This window comes from Papilio machaon, chromosome 6 (genome assembly GCF_912999745.1).
Source record: "Papilio machaon chromosome 6, ilPapMach1.1, whole genome shotgun sequence".
NCBI lineage: Eukaryota > Metazoa > Arthropoda > Insecta > Lepidoptera > Papilionidae > Papilio > Papilio machaon.
In genome coordinates this window covers 8736968-8761823 of record NC_059991.1, presented here as the reverse complement: position 1 = coordinate 8761823, position 24856 = coordinate 8736968, and the positions used below count along the sequence as shown (strand labels likewise).

General features: G+C 33.6%; 1 protein-coding gene across 1 annotated transcript in view; it reads left to right on the top strand.

Moving 5' to 3' along the window:
- Nucleotides 1-24856, top strand: part of LOC106709936 — a 185570-nt gene that overhangs the window by 14972 nt on the left and 145742 nt on the right. The window contains exon 2 of the mRNA XM_045678459.1: nt 16579-16805. Coding sequence (XP_045534415.1) covers nt 16739-16805 — 67 coding nt within the window. The 5' untranslated portion in view covers nt 16579-16738. The remainder of the gene's footprint in view (nt 1-16578; nt 16806-24856) is intronic.

Below are 24856 nucleotides of genomic sequence, written 5' to 3'. Positions count from 1 at the left end.
TTTTCTGTACTACAAAATATATCTAAATTATACATAAAATGTTTGTTAGCAACAAGACCTACCGTTCTCCTATATCAGTTGTTAATTATTGCAGATATCCATTAAGTTGGTTGTACAGTCACATGCACGGAAATGTAAACATTGTTCTTGTTATGACGACATGACTTCTGATGGCGTTGTTCGATGAGTACATCATTTAATCAGATGATGTAAATTTCTTTTAATTTAATTAATTTTTATGACTACCATTAGGTTTAGGTTTAAAGATCTTTATTTCTCAAAAAAAAACACAATGCTTCAATACAATGAAAAAAAAAAAAGGAGTAGATATGTTCGGAACCGTACCGCCGTGCGTAAACAACTTCTGTAAATCCGTGCTCGTAATTTTATTTAAAAAAATAGTTATGAGTAATTGCATTTATTTAAAGTAATAGTTATTGTTTTTCTGTGCGTTGTAAGGAAGGTGTAAGTTTAAAGCGTTTGCTATAAACAAATGTTTTGTGAAGTTTTTAAATGTTATTAAACTATGCTGAACAATTATTGATATACCCGAAAAATAAATATGTATATCATACAGGCTTGCGGGTTAATACGTAATATAGATACAGAATACAGGATCAATATAAAGCAAAATAAACCTTAACACAACTATAGAAGAGAATCTAACTTGACAGAAATGACAAAGTTATATATGTAGAAAATATTGAGAGATTATTACAGTTCAGCGATGATTATGATTTAAGTTTATTTTTGAAAGCATTAATATTGTTACAATTCTTTATCTCGTCTGACAGTTGTTAAACATTTGAAGGCCTTCGAACGAAATAGTTTTATTCCATAGATAGTTCGCGGAGTAATAGATTTAATTTGTGTTTGTTACGTCAGTTATGTTTGTTATCTCTTTTTTCGAGTTTAATGTTAGACTTAATGTTTTTATTTGTTATGTTCATTATGAGAGTACAAGTCCTAAATTTAAACATTTGAGTGACATTAAGTAATTTTGTTTCTTATAAAGTTCATTAGTTGGAGTTCGGTAATCAAAAAATTAAATTGGTGGTAATGATTTTCAGTAGATGTGAATACATTAAATTGGATTAATACAGTGTCAATGAACACAGAGAATTCCATTCAATTGGAATTGAGGTTACCATTAAATTGGAAACACTTAGGTTACCATTAAATTGGAAACACTTAGGTTACCATTAAATTGGAAACACTTAGGTTACCATTAAATTGGAAACACTTAGGTTACCATTAAATTGGAAACACTTAGATTACCATTTAATTGGAAACAGTTAGGTTACCATTAAATTGGAAACACTTAGATTACCATTAAATTGGAAACAGTTAGGTTACCATTAAATTGGAAACACTTAGATTACCATTAAATTGGAAACACTTAGATTACCATTAAATTGGAAACACTTAGATTACCATTTAATTGGAAACACTTAGATTACCATTAAATTGGAAACAGTTAGGTTACCATTAAATTGGAAACACTTAGGTTACCATTAAATTGGAAACACTTAGATTACTATTAAATTGGAAACAGTTAGGTAACCATTAAATTGGAAACACTTAGATTACCATTTAATTGGAAACAGTTAGGTTACCATTAAATTGGAAACACTTAGATTACCATTAAATTGGAAACACTTCGGTTACCATTAAATTGGAAACACTTCGGTTACCATTAAATTGGAAACACTTCGGTTACCATTAAATTGGAAACACTTCGGTTACCATTAAATTGGAAACACTTCGGTTACCATTAAATTGGAAACACTTCGGTTACCATTAAATTGGAAACACTTCGGTTACCATTAAATTGGAAACACTTCGGTTACCATTAAATTGGAAACACTTCGGTTACCATTAAATTGGAAACACTTCGGTTACCATTAAATTGGAAACACTTCGGTTACCATTAAATTGGAAACACTTCGGTTACCATTAAATTGGAAACACTTAGGTTACCATTAAATTGGAACACTTCTATTGCTGACTACAGAGAATTCCATTCAATTGGAATTGAGGTTGCCCCAGAGGACTCGAAATTTATGTTAAAGAATTAGATAGGACAAACTTGCAAGTACATTTATCTCTACGCCTCATGTAGTCGGAAAAACTACATGTCACGGTAAGGAATGAAGAAACTGGACAAATACTAAGAATGAACGTTACACATCTAAAAAGAGTGGAAGGGGAATGGAAATGTAATGGAAATTTAAATGAAGATACATCAAACATTAATGAATGAAACAATCTGGTTGGAAATTATTAATTTATAATTACAGTAAAAAATATATATAAGATGTTGATTGAGTTGAAAATAATAATAAAATAAAACTTGTTAACAAGGAAGGGATTAGGGATTGCAATCCGGAAAAACGGATCCGGTAATCCGGCGGATCCGGCATCATTTAATGGTTACCGGATCCGGTACCAATATACCGGATCCGAAAACCGGATCCGGTGCTAGCAGTTTGTGGGAAAATAATATAGCTGTTGCATGAGTACTTTAAATGCGTTGTGCGTATATATTTGCAGCTCTATTAGAAGTCGTTTAGCTGATGACACAATTAACAATATTTGTTTTCTACGATCTTATTTTCAAAATCAATATTGATTTTCTTTTAATACTTATATTTTTTTACAATTATTACTTAAAATCATCAGGCTCAGTGTGTACAGAATACTACTGGTGACAACACCGCACCTTCATACTTAACATCATCAGAAACCAAGAACCTACAGCTTCGCAAGAAGATTAGGGTTGGGACATGGAATGTCAGAGGCATACTGGAACCAGGGAAAGTGGATGTTATAGGTAAAGAACAACTACATTACCGATTAGAAGTCCTCGGCATAACGGAAACACACAAAAGGGGATCTGGCTTCTACGACACTCCAACAGGCCACACTTTATATTTCTCGGGACCCGAAGATGCAAGCAGGAATGGAGTCGGTATCTGTGTGTCGCCTTACATTAAGAGATCCGTCTTAGGATACAATCCAGTCAGTGATCGGATAATCACCATGAAAGTTAATACAAGGCCTAGTCGGCTTAACATTGTTGTTGTATATGCGCCAACGGCCAGCTCGTCGGAGCTTGAGATACAAGAGTTCTACAGAATACTGGAGGACACTCTTGGAAGCCTCCCCAGAAGAGAGATAACACTTTTGATGGGCGATCTAAATGCAAAGGTTGGATCTACAATACGGGATGAGCACCTAAGAGAAATTGTTGGGAGATATGGTCTTGGAGACAGAAATGACAGAGGTGAGATGTGGCTGCAATTTTGTGCAGAGAACTCCCTGTCCATCATGAACACGTGTTTCCAAAATCATCCAAGGCGTCTGTATACTTGGGTCATGCCTGGTGATCGAGCTAGAAACCAAATAGATTATGTCGCAATCGCTAAGCGCTGGAGGTCCAGTATAAGCAATGTGAAGACATACCCAGGAGCTGACTGCGGAAGCGATCATAAGTTATTGGTGGCGGAGATGCACATCAAGCTGAAGAAGTGTCCGAGAACAATAACCAAACACTACAGCCGTCCTTCCCCCCAGATACTAAAGTCATTCGTAGAAGCCTTTAACAACAGAGCCGCAAATATAAGGATCGATAACAACAGAGCCCCAGACATGAATTGGAATAGTTTCAAAGAAATAATTCTTATGACACGGAAAGACCTACAAAACCAAGATCGCTGTAAACCGAAAAAAGAGTGGATATCGGAAGAAACTTGGAAGGCAATTGAAGAAAGAAAGGGTCTACTAATGAAAAAAGTACATGACAAAGAGCAATACAAGATCATGTCCGCGAAGGTTCAACGCCTATGTCGTAGAGACTACAACAAATATCTAAACTCCATCTGCGAAGATATTGAGAATCATGCCCAAGCGCTGCATACCAAAGATTTGTTCCTACGGGTAAAAAGCATTACAAGGGAGTTTAGACCTAAAACCTGGGCGATCGAAGATGATAAGGGAACGCTATTGACGCAGATTGACCAGGTTGTAGAAAGATGGCGATCATATTGCCAAAGTCTCTACACAGACGAGAGGGCATCGTCTGAGATACTAACTCCGAAAGAAGACCTGGAACCCGATATACTGGAATCTGAAATAAGAGACGCTCTTAAGAGAATAAAAACTAACAAATCAGCCGGCAGAGACAGTATATTCGCTGAAGAGTTAAAAAACCTTGGGGACACAGGGGTGAAGATCTTAGAAAACCTCTGTAATCAGATCTGGAGATCGGGAAAATGGCCCAAAGACTGGACGGAGTCTCTTTTGATACCACTGCACAAAAAAGGGTCCACAAAGAGATGCGGAAATTACCGCACAGTGGCCCTCGTATCTCACGGTAGTAAAATTATGCTCCACGTAATTAACGGACGTTTACAATCTTATCTTCAGCGCCAAATACCACATGAGCAGGCGGGCTTTGTCAAAGGTCGGGGGACTCGAGAGCAGATCGTAAACATCAGACAGCTCATCGAGAAGACCCGTGAATTCAATGTCCCAATGATTATGTGCTTCATTGATTACTCCAAGGCGTTTGACTGCGTGAGATGGGACTGTCTATGGCGAATCCTCCAAGAAATGGGTGTCCCTGAGCACTTGACAGCTTTGATTGCAGCCCTCTATGAGAATGGGGAGTCAATGGTCAGGGTCAATGACGTGGTGTCTGAACCTTTTAAACCACGGAAAGGTGTCCGACAGGGATGTATCCTATCCCCTCTACTTTTCAACATCTACGGCGAATACATTATGAGGACTGCGCTGGAAGAGTGGAATGGAGGTATTTCTGTTGGAGGTAATAAGATCAGTAACCTAAGATACGCAGATGACACCACGCTTTTTGCCTCTTCAGAACGGGAGATGGCTGAACTCATCCATAGAGTTGAGCGCGCAAGCGAAATGGTTGGTCTTTCCATAAATAGGTCCAAGACGAAAATTATGGTGGTTGATAGAGCTGGTCTGGTTGTACGAACAGGAGAACTCTCAGGTCTGGAGTTCGTAAACGAATTCGTGTACCTAGGGTCTTTGATAAGTAACAAGGGCGGATGCGATGGGGAAATTCGAAGACGTACACAGATGGCTAAAGCAGCAATGAGCAAGCTGACCCGGATATGGCAAAACAGAAATGTGTCAAACACCACTAAAATCAGGCTAGTGCGTGCTTTAGTCTTCTCTATATTTTTGTACGGATCAGAATCATGGTCAATTCGAGCAGCCGACCGAAAGAAAATCGATGCTTTTGAAATGTGGTGTTGGCGGAGAATGTTGCGCATACCATGGACAGCAAAAAGAACCAACAAATCCATTCTCCGTCAACTAAAGATTAGCACTCGCCTATCCACTACCTGCTACCGGCGAGTCCTCAGTTACTTTGGTCATATTGCCCGGAGACAACCAGACAATCTGGACAAACTGGTTGTGGTAGGGAAAGTCGAGGGTAAAAGAGCAAGGGGACGATCGCCTATCCGTTGGTCTGACCAAGTCCAGACAATTTTGGGGCTCAACATTCCGACCGCCATGAGACAAGCTGCGGACAGAGCGGTGTGGAAGCAGCTCGTCGACACATCAGTGAAGGCACTTCAAGATGAGCACGACCTTCAGTAATGAAGAGTACGAATAAGAAGAAGACTTAAAATAATTATTTATCGTAAGTTGATTAAACTAAAGAGTTCTAAACTCATTATTGTGATAATTTTTGTCATTCATTCGTTCGACAGATTCATCAAATCATGATGGTATCTGTTATAATCATAAATACCTATAAGACTTGTTTGTTAGCATTCTCAAATACTTTAATAATGATTTTGATCTCATTTCAGTTAATTACGTAAGGTTAATTGTATCTATTAGATATTATAGTTACTTGATAATCAATATTGTTACTTATAAATTGATCTATCTGTGAAAGTGAAATCTAGAAAGACTAAGCTACTCGTTACGTTGTAAAATTATTACTAGTTACCTACTAAATTTTAATTGTTTTCTTGTTGTCTATTTGTCTTAACATTGGTTAAGAAATAAAGTCGATTTTATATATTTGTGATTTATTTTTAATAAACTACCTACATATAAGTGCAGTGACACTTGATTAACTTACTTATTTTGTACTAAAAAGCGAAAATCATCTTGATTTAATCAATCCGGTCGGATCCGGGCGGATCCGGCCGGATTGATGGGAATCCGGTCGTATCCGGCCGGACTGAAAATGACGCCGGATTGCAATCCCTAGAAGGGATGTAGTGTTTGTGTCTATGGAATAGATACAATTCACTGTCTCATGTACCACACTGGAAGGAACAGCTGTCTCTGGGTAGTTGAGTGACGAACGCGGTACGAAGCGGACGTGCGCCTGAGCTCCAGTGTGGTAGTGGTGAGCCAGTGTCTGTCCTTAATCATCTTTAGGGACCCTATGGTCCTACAGGACTGAAAAAATGAGTGTACATCGCGTCCGGTTGAATTTCGGACTCAATGATGTAGAAGCTTCGCCTTTATCCAATAATTCGTTTTTAAAGGGAATCCCAAATTATACATGTAATTTTTTGATATTATATGATACAAAGGTAATAATTTTAATATTCTTTATGCTATTCGTGGTTTTGTTAATGTGTGCATTGTTCTCGTTAGCAACTTTTTCATCAATATCATCAGCCTTTAACTGCCCACTGTTGGGCATAGGCCTTTCCCAACTCCTTCAACAGTGCGCGGTCCTCGAGTAATCGTTTGGTATTTAACAATTCTACAAACTGTCCATTTATATATTTTTTTAATAATTTTAGATGGAGTTTTTGCTTACGTAATTTCATTAAAATTGGAAGGATCTCGATTAAAGGTAGGCAAACGCATCTGTACTTGAGCGTGTCTATGGGCAGCGGTTGTTTCGCTATTTAGACGGACTCTGGTGACCACTTACTCGTTTACCTTATGATATAAAACGAAAGAATTTAACAACTTCGGTATACATAACTTTATGGACCTATTTATGTATTAAATTATGTAGTAATGTAATGCTGGTGTAAAACAGGCGGCTAATTGTCTTTGTGAGGCAGATAATTAGGAATTATTGCCCTCGTTCCGTACAAACAGGATAGTTAACTAATTTATTTGTGCCCTAGTTAGAAACAAGTTTCTATCACATTAAAAATCAGCGCAATTTACATCATTTAATTTATATTCAACTAGCTGGGAATCAAATAATCTTATTCATAAGTTTACATTACGAAAAATCTTACTACTATTATAAATACGAATGTTTAGATGGATGGATGGATGTTTGTTACAAGGTATCTCCAGAATAGCTGCATGGATCTCGATGAAATTTGGCACATATGTAGAATATAGTCTGGAAGAATATATAGGCTAGCAATTAAGTTTTTTTACATTTTTTGAAATTCATACGCAATTATGAAACTTTGTAACTTGTAGGTTGTCGGAGTGGCATTTATCATTAAATAATTATTTGTCTACTAAATACCACTTCAAATCATTAACCGTTGGTTTCTGAGACCAAAAACCTTTTATAAAACATATCGTCATCCTTATCTGTGACTAAATATAATTAAAACAATAACAAAATCTAACCTGTTAAAGACTACACATTGATTTTTTCATTATTTCTCACCTATCTTGAGTCTTTGAAATGTTCAGAATAATTCCACGTGTTTTATCCTTTCGCTGATATTTTGAGCATACTTTTGAAGTTGACTTTAAAATCGCGTCAAAATATCGTTCACTTAACGATGTTTTCGTGAACTTTCTAGAGCTTAAATAAAAATCAATGATGCATACATCGCCTGCAGCTCAAGTTGTTACAAACTCCTCGCTACCGAAGATAACAATTTAATGGATAATATTACTTGAATGTACTTTGTTAGAATAAACACACTACTAGGGTTTGAAAGATACAGTTTGAATCTGAGATTGTTGCGTGAAATGGATCTTTAATTATAAGAAGTTCTCCATGAAAAAGTAAAGAAAATTATAGATAAAAAAAACAAAAAAAAATGGGACCCATCTGCAAGCACTTCCTTTCGATTAAAATAATTTTTATCAAAATCGGACCACCAGGGGCGGAGATTCGCAGTAACACACATAAAAAAATACAGTCGAATTGATAACCTCCTTCTTTTTGAAGTCGGCTGAAAATACTACGTTTTACTAAACTCTTACGATACTGACGTTTATATCAAAGCTTGTATTTCGAATGTCCGCTCTATAACTTATTTATTTTAATGTGTATATTCGTAGCAAAGAAAAAATGAAATAGAAAAAGGCCAAGTCGCGCATAGATCTTAATAAACAAGACAAACTGATAGAGCGAGTGAATCGGGTCAAGAAAACAAGGTGAGCTCATTAAAACTTTATCAAAATGCGCATTACGTATGAAGTCAGGAGCGGGTTAGAGGCGGCTGCGGGGTGATGGGGGGCGAGAGGGGGGGAGCGGTGCACACAGCGGCAATAACTCAAGTCATTCTCTCAACTCCTATAGCCCATTTTTCATGCTACAACATTTTATCTGCGAAGTCGCGCGGCGCCGACTTGAGTGGACTTTTGACTTTTGCCTTACGCTCTTTTTAACTATACCATTTTATTTTTCAGATTGATCTAATAAGTAGTTATTATTATTTGATTGAAGATTTTAATCATGGTCCTCATATTACGTCAAAATAGATTCTTTGCATAGTTTATCCCTCTTCTATGCGTCCTCTACGCCGTAAACAAAGCATCTGGAATTCCGGTGTATTGAGGTGGCCGCTTGTTCGTTTGCCACCTTATGTTATATATGTCATTATAAAAAGCATCCTGCTGTACATACAATGTAAGTTTGGCGCTTTTTCTCTTTTCATCTCATTTATTCTTGGTCATGTTGCAGCGTGACACGGCCTTGAAATTTCTTTCTAGAACTTCAGTTATTGAATTATTTACCAACTACTAAAGCCAAAAATTGTAACAGTTAATATACAAAGAAAGTCAGCACTTTCTTTATTAAAGTTTTTCGAAGGGATATTCTAGTTAATTTATTATTTACTTGTTGGAGGTTTGACAATTCAAATGTGACGTAATAATACGTCCCCATTCGATAACAGGTATGCGGCTCGATCCGCAAGATAACATCTCAAATTGGCGGAATGATTTACTGCGCGTTGTTTGCTGAGCTTTGATTTGTTTCCCCCGTCGTAAATTTGTGAATTTGATGCTTGATATCTCTCGGATTTCTGTTCATCGAAGCAAATCCGAATGATGCAACTGAATCAAAACATTCGAGTTCTCTCGAACCGTAAATTCGGTTGTACGCTACAAAGAGTTGTGAGATTCGATTCCTTTTAAATACATACTGACTGAAATTAAAACGAAAATCTAATATAGGAATTAATAACTGAAAATTCCTACACGTAAATATTCTTCAGATAAATAAATTGCCGGCTCAATCCTGCACTACTGAATTTCGATTTAAAAAAAAACTAGAGTAATTTTTCTTAAAGCAGAGTAAAAAAATACTGGCAAAAATAATCGTTAATATCAATATAAAATACGTTACAGTATCTTTTAAAAAAAGTAGAGTATTACATAAATGAAATACAAGCAAAATTACTTTAACATCGAATCCAATACATTTTATAATGGCATTATATGGCTTGTACAATCATCGATAGTAGTGTACAATATTATAGTCGAACGCTTAAAAATTGGAGCGGGACCGTTAAGAATATAACCCCTGCATTTAAACAGCAGGCAATGAGATAGCGTCAGTTGCAATCGGCTCGCCCGGAGCGTTTCAGGTGTTCGAAATTACGCGAAAACATCGCGAATTCCAGTCGAAATTGTAAGCAAAACTCGTCGAGATAACACCACGATGCGAGTTTTGTGAAGCGTCTGGGAATTGTTCGAACGCTGTTGTATTACACGGAATAAACTGTGTGTCAACAAATGGAATTGTGGAAAGCGAGCGATTTTACTCAATATAGGAAGATTTGTTTTGTTTTTCGATTTGAGAATAGGTTTTTGTATATTTGAAAACAATGTGTATGTTTCGATTTGTCTTTGATTCTTAAATTGGAATGTTATAAGTTTTTATCAGAATAAATTATTACAGACGAGTATGATAAATGCCAAAGGAAGGTATGCTAGAACCAAGCTTAATAGATATCTGTAATCTCTATCTACATGTTTAGAATGAGAGCGATAAGAAAATTAGATATGAATAATTGTGTTTTATTTAATTTAATTCAAATGCAATGTTGCTGTTAGATAAAAAGGTAAGGATGAGTATTTTTCCATCTGACTTATGTAAGTTAACATCTATTTTAGGAGCAATGCCAAACATTCACCGTTCTGGCATATACTTGGCTGACATGACACAGTTCCCGACCTCACTAACACTAGGCTTACCATATCTAAATTGAGTATTTGTAGTTTTTGTTTAATTTATCTTTTTAAAACTGTTTTAACACATCTTTAATGAGAAAGGTAACCGTTTATAATTTTAATGTATTACTAGCTTTGTCCTGGTACTTTTCCGGCGCGAAATTTGGAATAAAATCTAATTAAGTTACCCTTAGTAAGTTAGTATTTGTTATCATTGTGTAAACTGAAAGCAATATTAAGATAAATTGCATGTTAAATTTGTATATTATGTGATATATTTTGAAAGTTTCTATAAAACAACGGTCTTTTCTAGTAAAAAAAGAAGCCGTGATAAATTAAATCATGTCGTGATAAATTTACTTAATTTTAGTACACAAATTCACAAATATTACGAAGTTTAATATAATTTAATAGAATCTATTATTGTTAAAACTTTACTCAAAGAACTTATATGGAAATTCAAGTAAGAAGAACAGTTTTAAAACTCGTTTGTTTGTTAATATTTTGTTTGATTACTTAAAATAATATTGTTTCTCTCTGTTCATATTTATAAGGCCGACTTTATTGATGTGAATAAACATAAAACAATTTTATACTTCAAACGAGACTTGCGAGAAAAGATCCGAAGTTTAATTTTTCGTTTTAGAGCCGATTACACTCAGAGTCCGTTTGTGGTCGTTCAATCAGATGATTGTGTTCTCTTATCTCGGAAGCTTTTAATCTTCCCAATAAAAGTTAGAAATAATTTTCGTTAAAATTTTTATCGCTTCAATATTATAAACGTCACTTTGTTTCCATTTTATTTGGACTGTATAGATCGCTTTAACTCGATTTGTTGATGCAAACGAGCAAGCGGCTACTTGAATTCGCCAAAATAGCGAAGTGACCGTTGCATTCGTGTTTGATCGTTTGACATAATCGATACAGGAGGATCAGGAAGAGAATATTTTCACATTCCTATGCTCCCCTCTCTGTCCAATCCACCATCTCCTATCTCTTCCGTATAAGAATATTGTAGGAAGAAGAAGAGGACTAAAATTAGGGATCCAGCACCACACTAATCAGACGAAACTCGAAAGTGCTTCCACTTCACATCCGTTTTCTGTGTGGTCGTGGTATTTCACCGGACCATTCGTGCATAAGATATTATTGTGAACTCTACCATTAAGTTATGATAGACCAACAAACTTATCTGACCAGGTAAGTATAAGTGACACTTAATTTCTACAGCTCATTAGTGCCCCGTGTCAATGTCGAAAACATTTTAGTGTCACATCAACATTTAGTGCTATGCCCTCTTACTGCAGTTGTCTTGTTTTTTTCTTTTATGTCACTTTTGATGTCAACGTAGGTTTTATTTTATGACTGTAAAACCACGATTGACGGCTCCAACCGGGTCACAAATGGTTGTCGGACTATAGTTAATTTTTAAGAACCCGATAAGCCAGTGGATGACGACTGAAAAGTCAGTTGTTAAATCGATGTTTACCTTTTCAGTTATGTTAAGTTTGTTACAATAAAATGCTATTCATTCTGACAAAATAACTCACATTTATTCGCAGTTGTGTGCTATAACTCTTTCTTAGAAACAATTCATTTGTCAGAAACATAAATTACAATGTCCAAATTATCTGATTCGTGTTCCCTTATCGTTATAGGTTCAGTAAACTTCCGCATCGAATATTTGTAATGTAATATCTTATTTGTTTCCCTTTGATATAACGCGAAAAGATTCACGAAGAATATGTTTTGAATTAGCTTTATTGTTTGTTATAGAGATTGTTACTATTTTCTTTTTTATTTTTTAATTTATTTAACGGAAGAGAAAATAGTAATGGGAAATGTTAAAGGCTCATAATATTTTTTTCCGTTTAGCGACTAAATTTATGGTTGATTTCTGAGACAAAATCCTCTTTGAAAACATATTGTTATCTCTGCCTTGTCAATAATAATGAGAGGGATGACGATATGTTTAATACAACGATTTTGGTCACAGAAACCAACTATTAGTACGAATAATTATTATTTTGTTCTTATTTCGAGGTATAAAATGAATAAAAAAATAACTAGAATTTATTCAACTGTATTTGTATTATAAATAAATAACCCCACTAAAAGCAGTATATAATAATCAATAAATAACAATGTAATTCGATCGTTATGTATACAGCAGTATATCGTGCCTGGGAGATGTAAAGTGAATGATTGGCCAAACTACTTACGAAGGGATCCCACGAGTTACGCTCGCCTCTACCGATCGATCAACCGCTTTTAATAATATTATATACATTACTTTTTATGTACTACATAACCTTATCTATAATAATGAGAGGAAAACACGCAAGCACTTGATATGTTAAGAAATTATAAAAAAAGTATTATAAATACGTTGCCAGTAAATGTAAGAAAAATGAAAAAGGAGACAGAGAAGGAATTGAGTTCGTAAAAGTCATTCTTCAGTTTTTGCTAATTTAGGTTTTGACAGTTGCATAATCATTGGCCACATTTGACACTTCATCAAAATACAACAACGTAACTTTGAAACGGCGGCCTTAAAATATTATTTTTTTAAAGATAGAACTGCACAACTGCTTACGTTCTTTCAAATTTCGATTACATATTTATTGCAATCATGTCAATCGAACGTCGTTACATTGTTGCGTCAGTGAACTCTTTTTCTTTTTAAACACTAAGGATGTTACAAAAAATCGAACGAAAAACTATTTCATAACAAATGAATTCGATTCATATGTGCCTATAGTCCGAATCGATTCATGCACTTTAATCGATTTTTTATGTAGCTCACTACACTCCACAACAGTGTGGTCCCGCGAAATTTCTTGCCGCGCACGGCCGCGTTGTGGAATGGTCTGTCCTCGGCGGTATTTCCAAACCACTACGACTTAGGGTCCTTCGAGAAGCGAGCGTATCACCATCTCAAAGGCCGGCAACGCATTTGCGATTCCTCTGGTATTGCAGATGTCCATGGGCGTCGATGAACACCTTGGTGTTCCCGCTGCTCGTTTGCCCCCTTCTCTTATAAAAAAAAAAACTATGTAGCTAAAATTGATAAATGTCAAATAGGGCCTATTACATTAGCCCACTTGTACAGTCGTACAAAAACTGCTGTTCTAAATACTTACAAATTGTTAATAGTATTTAGTATTGTTATACAGGTGTGTCCTTTGTGCTCAAAACATTATTGGGGTCACTTTGATATGTGAGGACTGACTCAGGATATGTCATTTATCATCATGAACGTCTTGCTCATATTGTCACCTTACCTTTTTGAATAACAATAAAAAAATTGATCGACTTATATCGGGTATTTTTATTTTACTGTAATTTCCTTTGGGATATAATTCAATGTCATTATCAAGAGATACATTATAAGAAATTTAGTGAGTAAAAATGTAGTCTTTGGAATTCGTTCCCATTCATCGTATAGGCACATTATCCAGCCGATCAATCTTCCCGAATCAATTGAAAAATGTCGTTGCGGTTAGCGGACCTATTTAATTAACTTTTCCGGGGCATTATGACCGGTTTATATCCGGATTTTATATCCAGCCAGCATTGTGTAGACATAATATCGGACGGTTTATTGCCGATGGATCGCGACTCTTTGTCGAGTGCCAGATTGAGCACTTGATACCTCGCATCCGAGTGAATGCTGACTCGCGGTTCGCTAATGGAACTCAATCGGAATGAATGGAAATATTTTTTTAAAGCGAAATGAACGAAGCGCTTAAATTAATAGCCGAATAGTTTCTTGGCAAAGCCGCTGAACTTGAAACGTTGAGCGGCGATGCTGTGGAGTTTTTTTTTTGTTTCTGGTCATGTCGTGCGGAAAGTTTTGCTCAATGTAATCGCTTGAAAGAATATTTGTTTCGAATAGCAGTAATTTTGTGGCGTGTTGAACGATTTTTACCTTCAATAAAAATAAACTTTGGGAGTAAATATTTTTAAATCAATGAATTAATCTACGTCTTTGTATGGACATATGAATTTCAACTTTAGTAACACCTGTATGAGAAAAGAGTGTATCCATATTTTAGGGCAGTGGAGACTCGCATGTTATTTACAACCTTTTAATTAAAAAACATAATGAATAACGTGGCTGTATGAATAATTTTGCTTATAAGATTTAACTATGAATTTTTTATGTATGTATGGATGTATATAGATGTAGATGTATTATATACTGCGTCAGTTGTCCTTTTCGGGAACGTCGCCAAGAATGTAGAAGATTTTTCATTTATAACGAAATTATTATATTTTTTATAGTGTGGGGTCGAGGCTAGTTTCGCTATGTCACAGCGGCCATTGATCATTCACGAGTTCGCGCCTCAACACATTGCCGCGCCTAAATAAATCACCAAAGAGAAAAAACTTGTTTTCTCCCCTACCTGAAGCTTTTCTTTTTTATGTCACATTTTCGTTTCTTTTCGCTCATGTTTTATGTGAGTTCTTTGATAAAAGATACGTTTTATTTGGAAAGATTTTATTGCGTCCAAATTATTGCGAATTTGAGTTAATAAAGTTATTCTTTGATAATTCGATGTTAAGATGAATATAAGAAAGATGATATGAACAATAAGTATATCAACATGTAAAGTTAAACAAGCTTGTCTATGCTACCGCGGTTACTTCTGTGAGAAAATATGTAAAACTAGGTTTTTCCCGCGACTCCGTCCGCGCGGAATTAACAAAAAATACTTAATAAGTAACCTATATGTTCTTCCTGATTATGTTCTACATCTGTGCCAAATTTCGTCAAGATCCGTTGAGCTGTTCCGGTGATACCTTCAAACAAACATCTATCCATCCATCTTTCCATGTAAACCATTTATTACGAGTATATAAAGTAAGATATACATAGGTATAGAAAATAACATTAAGAAAAAAACATAACAAGACAGCTATAGTCAAATAAGGATATTTGGTCCAATATGAGAGGCGCTGCAATAGCGTTTATACGAGTATCTGCCAGAAAGTATGTAAAACCTACATACCTGAATTTATCAAAAACTTCCAGTAATGTACAAACAACATGAAAATATTTGAATACATATTTCATTTATGAATTCAGAGATTCAAATTTTAAAGTTTTATTTTTATCCCTAAGTCAAAGCATTGAATGTATTAAAGTGACTTTTAGTTTGTCAAATAACTATAGTAATATCACTGTAAAACTTTACTATCATTAAAATAAATGTAACGATGAAAAGAAAACCAAAGTCCCGCGACATTTTTGTTGACGTTACGTAAGCTAGCATTCATTCTATACAAAGCTTTCCCGACACCAACTCACAAAAGACTTGTTACCGTTAAAAACTAACAACAGCCAAGTTTTTATACAAACACTTATATTTCTGTTATTAAATAATTCACACGAAATTATTTAACTCAAAGAAATATTCATAGAAATTTGTCTCTCAATCTTCTTTATTGTACATTTTACACATCTGTTTCATTATAACATATTATAAAGGCGAATATTTAGATGGATGTATGTTTGTTTGAAGGTATCTCCGGAACGGCTCAACGGATCTTGATAAAGTTTGGCACAGATATAGAACATAGTCTGAAAAAACACATATGCTACTTATTATGTTTTTTTAAAGGCCGTGTGGACGGAGTCGCGGGCGATAGCTATATAACATATATATTTCTTGTTAAGGTTTAATCTATAACATGTTTAGATAATCGTTAAATAACTTTAACTGTACTTATTTATAATATGTTATTAGTAAATACTATGAATAAATTATCCAATCATCATCAACCTGCTTTTATCCCCACGTAGGGTCGGCAATGTACTACTCCTCTATACATTTCTATCAGTTCTACAGCTGTCATATCTGAATTTACCCCCTTCTTACACATATCCTCTTTCATACAATCCATTCATACTTTCTTTGGCCATCCTCTACCTTTATAGCTATCCACATTCAATCTTATTACGTTTTTATTTATGTGAATTAACGTTTCAATCCAAAACTATAAAAGAAACACTGGTTCTAAAAATTGATGTATGTTATGACAAATTATAATTTGGTATATTATATAAAGGATAATAAATGACGTTTACAATAAAGATATTAAGTACAATGCGGCCTACGATCCTCTATTACCATAGACCCTTTGGCAACCCTCTAAAGATTGTTTCTTTTGTTACAGGTGCCCGTTACAAACGTCCCTTATCTACGATGATGCGTTTAAACTCTATCCCTTAACGTACATAGGATAAAAGACAGAGACATGATACGAAATAGCCGATATATAAGAAGTGATTAAATAAAATGTGCGAGTGATTTGAAGACGGTAAACTGTTTGAAAAATGGGGACAGTGAGTGCAAGTGTGTTTAGGAAAGTGGTCGTTGTTGTACTGCTGTTTTGGATCGATGGTGAGTAGATACGTAAATCCTATTCACTACTCTATGCATATGCATCATATTCATTATGTTGACATCATCATCATCATCATCATCATCAGCATCATCACCAGACAATAATTGACGTTCAATGACGGGTGTAATTGTCACTGTCGTTCGTGAAATACAATTCTGAACCTTTTGGCTCCTCATCTATCCTATTTGTTCTATGGTCTATTAGAAAGCATTATCCAAGTAATTTTAATTAAATAGTAATAAATTTTTTAACCTTAAAAACATTTAATACATTTTCATACCAAAACAATGTAAACATTAATAAATCACAAAAACGTTTTTCCACGATCCAAGATAAAAATTAATTAGTTAAATCATTTAAAGATTTGGGCACATTGATTAACGAGCATCCCCTAATTGCGGCTAAAGTAACCAAAATTAAAATTAATTCCACCCTTCCCATAACACGGAGGCGAAATTTAATCGAATATTCCCTTCCAAGAACAGACAAAGCAGTTTTAATTAAGGAATAAAACAGATGAGAAAAAAATATCTTCCTCAATTCGCAATATATTAACTGGTTTCTTAATCCAGGAAGCCGGGCTTTTAGTTGATTAACTTTTCAACTCACTCTGGAGACTCTCCAAGGATATAAATCATTTATAAAACAATTATGACTAATCTTTGATAAAATACCTCGTTCAGATCCTTTTAACACAACTATCTAATTAGTTTTAATCTAAGAAGACGAATACACCTCTTGGGATATTTTTAAGATTCGTTTATTTCATTTAAAACATTGAGTATAATTAAAAAAATTGAGAAGCTTTAACATGATTAAATAGGCGTTCTATGAATGATTTCGTTATTCTTTTATTAATCACTAGCTTTTACCCGCGACTCCGTCCGCACGGAATAAAAAAAATGCACACAAGATAAAAAAGTTCCTATGTCCGTCTCCTAGTTCTAAGCTATCGTACCTCCCCATCAATTTTCATCAAAATCAGTTCGACCAATCTTGACTTATAAATAGTGCAACTAACACGACCTTCTTTTATATATATAGATAACACTATTAAAACATTTATCTCTGCGGTGAAAACTTGTGCAAAGATATGTTCTGTGTTACAATAATATATAGCTAATAATAACTAGAAAGATCCTTACGGTACATAAAAGCTCAAAAGCGTTATTTGGAATATCAGATTCGTGCTTGAAATAAGGTTTATAAGACAATATATTTACCGTTCGGCTTGTCGAGCTGCGAGCTAGCGACGGTAACAGATTGTGAGATACACCTGCCCACACCACCCGTCTTCTGCAACTATTTCAAATTGAACAGAAACGATTTATTTATTTTCCAATACTGGTTTCCTGAATTTCATAAGATACTTATATATAGAGAAAATGTGAGTAAATAAGGTAATCTATTAGTTAATAATACTAAAGTGAGATAAATTGTTAATACTACTAACGTTACGTCGTACGAATTGGCCGCCTCGCCCGGTGCAAACCACGACCACATCGAGACAGGCGTCAAGTGGTAGCAATTCCGCGTTTCGTCTGATGAGTGTGGTGCCGGAGGCCTAATTTTAGTCCTCTTCCGCTTTCCACCGTTTTCTTATAAAGGAAAGCTTTTCGGCGAATAAGGATCTTATGATATAAAAAAGTTAAATCTAACTACTAGTTTAAGTTAAACTTTCCCTATTAGAGTTCAAACATAAAAAACGTAACTCAACTATGTTAATGCATTATAAGTTTATCCAGTTGAGATTAAAAAAAAATATATATGTTTTTATGCAGCTGCCTAAATTATTATGCTCACTTGAAGCATGTAATAAAAACTAGATAAACTAGAAATAATTGTATCTAAATTATTATGCTCACTTAAAGCATGTAATAAAAACTAGATAAACTAGAAACAATTATATCAACATGTTAATCAAAAGCAATAGAAGAAAATCAAACAACACAGGCTCTTACAAGTTTGGGAAAAAGATATCATTCACGAACATCCGATATGATTATACGAATGCCGTGTCTGCAAATCCAATAATTTGTTATATTGAAGAAACTTTCTTTCTTGCAAAGTTGCCGTATCGAAATGATTTCCTTTGACCCGGCCCGACTTGTTATTGATATAAATCTACGTTACTAATATTCCTGGAAATTTGAAGTCAAGTCTTACGCTGCCTTTCATCATGAGGTAAACTTTGTGCGATCTAAATTGAGTAATTTTAAAATTCATGATAATTAGGTGATCATTAATTAACGGGAGATTTTAATTAATCATTGACATACTAATTCAAATAATGCTCAGTATATTTGCTAAATCGTTCAGTAATACAATGCTAAAAAATTTAATATAACTTGAACCTAAAACTCTCAATCGTACGATTTGTTTTAAAAAACGGCAACTTGTTTTATCAAACCAGTAACTTATATTATTTATAGGAATTTTATAGTAGTTTTTATTTTAATAGGCAAAATGAAACCAAAAAGAAAAAAAACTGGAAAAATGTTTTATAAAGAGTTTAACCATTGTTGATAAACATATTGAATACTAAAACATTTAAGGCCAAAAATTCATTGGCATAAAAGCAGTATAAGGGCCGGAACATTGTCGTTATAGGAAACAATTGGCCCCATAATTTACGTCGCCGCAACAAAGCGTGTATGGGTCACGGCGTATAGCTATTTGCATGTATCATTTTCTAGTTTAGTCAGCACCCTCTATTGTGTCAATATTATGTACTTACGCAACAATACACTTTTTATTCATGTATTCTTTCTTTATATTCTTTGTTATTTTTATTTTCGCAACTCACTTTTATTTGTATAGGCATCATAACAACGTAAATAGACAAAATATAATAATTGCAAGTAAATAAATAATTGAATTAGCAACGTCACTGTTACATTCTAAACGTCACTGTTTAACACAAACAGCGTCACAGATCGTTTAGAACAATCTAAATCAGATTTAGTCAATCGAATGGAGTGTAACTGACGCCGCTATCTGCATCGATATATCTCACAGTGTCCGAAGCGGCCTTTAACAGTCCGCAACAAACGTATTGCTTCCATACATATCCATACAAACAATATATAATTCTAGATTAACAATCAGTAGTGTATATAGATTGTTACTATTTAATTGCGAATAACAATCTGTTGAATTAAACAAGCGGTAGGGTAAAGGCGGGATAGTTGCCCCACTTTTTGGAATATACTCCTAATTTAAAAAATATTAATTTTATATAAATAGTGTTTATTAATATAGCTAGTTTAATTCTTTATCTTTTACTATGATTTGTCTTTTTGGGCCTATAAATGACAGATTTTGCAGATTTTAGCTTTTTGTGGACCTCGATTTTTGAGGATAGATGCCTTCCCGTATGGATAGTTGCCCCACCATGAAAATACTAACAAGGATAGATGCCTGCGGCGCGGGATCCATGCCCTTCATACTTTAAAATTATAATATTTATAACATTTTATTTGTGTCTTTGTCTTTTTTATTTATAATGAAAAGCATCTTGCAGTTTTTAAAATCTTTTAATTGTCATCTTTACAATTTAATTCTAATTATGAGAACAAATAAAATTATCATAATAAATTTCTAACATCATTTGTTCAACAAAAACAGAAATTCTAAATTCTTATTATAACTTATTAATTATTAAGTTTCAACACGCGTATTCATAAAAGCCTTTACTTAAAAAATTAAAATACACAAAAAAATCTTCATCTTGTAATTCTACTGAAATCATACTTAACCGGATAGAGCTTTTAGTTTTCCACATCTTGAGCAATAATTTCTGAAGAATGTATGCTGTTCGTATTGAGACTTCGTATGTTTATAATTTTCAAAACATTCTGTGCAGTTATCTTTGTTTGTATCTTTAGGCTTATGCTGTTCATCTCTTTTAGTTCTCTTTACCGGCAAGCAACCTTTAGTTTTCTTCCCCTTAATTTGTATTTTTGTCCAATTCCTCGAAAGCTGACTGTAATTGTTCTCTAGTCCAAGAACATACTCGAGCTCGGACTCCTTCCTTTCTTTTGTATTTTCGTGGCATATTTCTGCTACAATCAGTAAAAAGTCTAAATATAAATATACATAAACACATATAAAATATAATAGAACATAAAAATATGTTCAAAGCGCATTCAGTACAACTTGGTGAATGGAGGGATAGATGCCCCTAGGGGCACCTATACCGCGGAAAATCAGGGCATCTATCCTTTTTGATAGGGATAGATGCCCAAGTAGTTTTTTCATAAATAAAAAACAAAAGAGCTACTATTTCCATCTAGATGCATACTTTATGAATCAGTATATTGACGTAATAAAAAATATAACGGAATTAATAACTACTTATAAAGATATACAACAGCAAATACTTACCTTTAAAACTTTGACGTGTTTGTTAAGTTCGCCGCGGACATAAATCCACAAATAAGCGAAATGCATCTTCACCGCACCACGGCCCATTGCTAACTAAAGTGCAGGGTACCTGCGGCTCTTAGTTATACTATTGATTTTTAGTCGCGAGTTTGGGAAGTTAGGTTTTATGAAAATGAGGCATCTATCCCACTGAGGCATCTATCTCGCCTTTACCCTATGGATTTAACTATTTATTGAACAGTTACTTAAATACACGCATTAGAAAAGATAGCGTGCGTTATGGTTGCAAATACTTATGTCAAAGAGAAAAATTGTTGCCAGCATAGGAAACATTTTTACTATTTTAAATGTTGCCAATACTAAAACAAAATTTATGAGAATTAAATAAAAACAATTTAATAATTTATGTGAATTAATTGAACACAATCGAAGAATGGACAAACGTTTTTCTTTTATTTTTAACTTCTGTTTGGATTACTGATCATCAACATAGTAAGTTTATATTTAAACTAGTATGTAATTTGTTCTCTTATAATTGTGAACTGAACAAATTACTGGATTGTTTTTCTCCGTGTTTTTAATCTGTGCCTAAGTTAAAAGATCTTGTGATTCATTTAACGCCTTACTTCATTGGGTAAAATTTCCATTCATGCATTACTTTTTAAATTTTATTTTAATTACTTCAAGTACAGATATATCAATTTATTACATATATTCACGCATTTTATTTGAACATCATACATAAAAAAAACTTACATGATCAAATATAAATAAAAAAGTAACTAAAGGCAGGAGCAATAATCCGATATATTTCCTCAACGTAAAATCGTATTTACTCTGTGAGCGATGTAACGGTTATGTTGTGAAATACGTCTGTCTATAATAAGGAGCTAGGGAAGTGGGGACGCAGTAACATAACATTTGTTAGGTACAAACGTTTCTCTTATTACGCTAACAGAAAGAATACGAAAATACTTATTATTTTCAAGTTTACTGTTGACCTGGTTGGTTTACTTTGTTTTGATAAAAGCCAAGAACATAATTCTATTCTAGTATGTAATAAATCAGATTTTCAAACATAATATTGTTAAAACAAACTGATGAGTTAATTGGTTAAATCTTTTGATATATCTTTGAATTTTGTTTTTGAGTATGTCATATAACATTCCACGTTCCGCCTTCTCAATTAGCTTTTCATCATACTACTGTTATGTTCTCACTTTAAATATCCTGTACAACGCTCTTTTCTTTCACACTTTTCTTCTATTAACCATCTCCTTTCTCAGTAGTTACTCCTTACTTACTAACATTATGATTCTGTTATAAAAAGAGCATACAAATTTTCATTTGAAGTTTATATATATAAAATATAATGTATAATTTATATATATATAATATAGCAACTAACGCTTGATTAAGTAATATATAAGAGAAGGCGCTGCCTCCCGAAACACAGTTCGGGAGACAGAGCCCCACTACTTTTGTGAAAAATGGTTTTTAGTTAAATAAAGATTTTTTTTATATATCTACATAAATCTACATTTCTACAAAAATCACCTTACCATTTCACAAAATAAATTGGAAAGCTTTACCACTGGTGATATAAGGCGTAGAGCGCTTCATTCTATTAATATTCCCTCAGCGACATGATTGCTTGATAGATTGTCCATGACCGTGCGAATTTCGAATGGATATTCGTGTTGCTACTCAGAATTATTACAATGACTTTATACTATGTTTAATGCACATTCGAAAATATTATTTTTTAAATTTGTGTAATAACAAACTTCTGCACTGAGTATTATGTGGTCACTATGGGAGTTTATTATTTATTTATTAGTGAAGATTAAGTATTAGAAATCTATATTAAGTGACTGTTTGATTAACCATTAACGTCTTTGAATGGGGCAATTAATTTAAGAAAATTCTCTGAAATACACACGTACAAACCTCCTTTCTCTACTGACTCATTTCTAAAGATTAATTCTTTTTCTTTTATAATCTTTATGTAGCAAATAGTGAAGTAGTTACGTTACATAATTATAGCACGTTAGTAAATCTCGTAAAAGTCTATTAACTTCTTTCAAAAGAACCACCGAGGTTCTAAGAAATCCGACTAACCTCAAGAATTTCATTCTCTGCGCCCTCCGTATGAATTCGGAACACGTCAAATGTAAATGGAATGAGGATGTTGAGGAAAAAAATTAACTTTATTATGTCATACCGGAGACATTTAACGATGTAAAATTATTTCTCTGCCTTGTTTGCTCTTAATAAATTATATTAACAACTTCAACTTTCCTTAACAAAAAAAATACTGGAATAAAATCGCACATTTTTACATATGGCTGTTCATTTTAATGCTCTTTATAATATTTATGCTTTGGAATATTTTGTGTTGAACATAATTCTGCTAATAAAAATCTTCTCACTAGTAACTAATACTAGTTTGTACGATTTATCGATTTTCTTTCTAATTAAACTACAGCTTCTACTAATGCACATTTTATTCAGCTTTGCACTCCGTTTATAAATCGGTATTAAACTTTGCATTTATAATATAATACAAGCCCTGTGCTGCTCAGATTATTCTAATTTATTAAAAGTAAGTATATTAAAAGTTTTTTTTGTACCTTTTTTTAATGGTTGTATTTTTTTTTATCGAAATACACGAATATTGATTTTAAATAAGTAAAAGTTATTATGGTTTAATCTGAATATTAAAAATCTTACTGTGGATATCCATTCGTGAAAAATATATACAAAAATGTTTTGTTGTTACCGCTGTTTTATTATTCAAAGATAAATACGGGTATGTCATTGACTACAATCTACAACTTTTTAATAACGCAATCATCAGTTTTGTTAATTTAAAAAAAAATGCTAAAATGAACCAAAAAGATAGTAACAGATTTTTTCCATATTTTACCTTAATACTGTTTAATTAAAACTGTGATTCTTGTTTCATCAATGCAGTTAACTTTAAATAGGAACAGAATCATTTGAAAATAACGTATTAGTTAAAGTAAACTGATATTAGATTCCTAGCTTATGCAAATTGGTCTTAGTGGTACTAATATTTTATTATCTGTGGTTATACTAACAGCTACAAGATAGCTAATTAGCTGACGATGTACTATAATCTGAGTATTTCACAAGGAATGTATGTGATCTCGATTTAGACAAATGTCTAGCTTGAAATATTCATACAATGAAATTGTCACTGAGATGAATGTCTATGTGCAAACTCTGAAATCCTCGTTTTATTAGAATAAAGATAACTTTAAGGCAATTATGTTCTGAATATGTTTTAGTATTTATGTACGACAACTTAAGTATTTATTTTTATAGTTGAGATTTTTTCTAATTTTTTTTTTAGGATTATTAATGCATGTAGATTGACAATTGTTTTGTTATTTAATTTTGTGTATTTAATACGCTTTATTAAAATTATTACAAAGTTGCTGCCGCATACAGTTTCCTCAGCACAGAATATAAAAAGATGTAGCCTATATTATACTTGCTCATCAGCTACCGTCCCGTTAATATTCCGTCAATATCGGTTCAGCTTCTTTAGAGATTACCCGGAACAAATGTGGCCTTGCTTACAGATATACAGTCAAGAATTTTTTTTTCAATATCACCAACAAAGACTGCAATT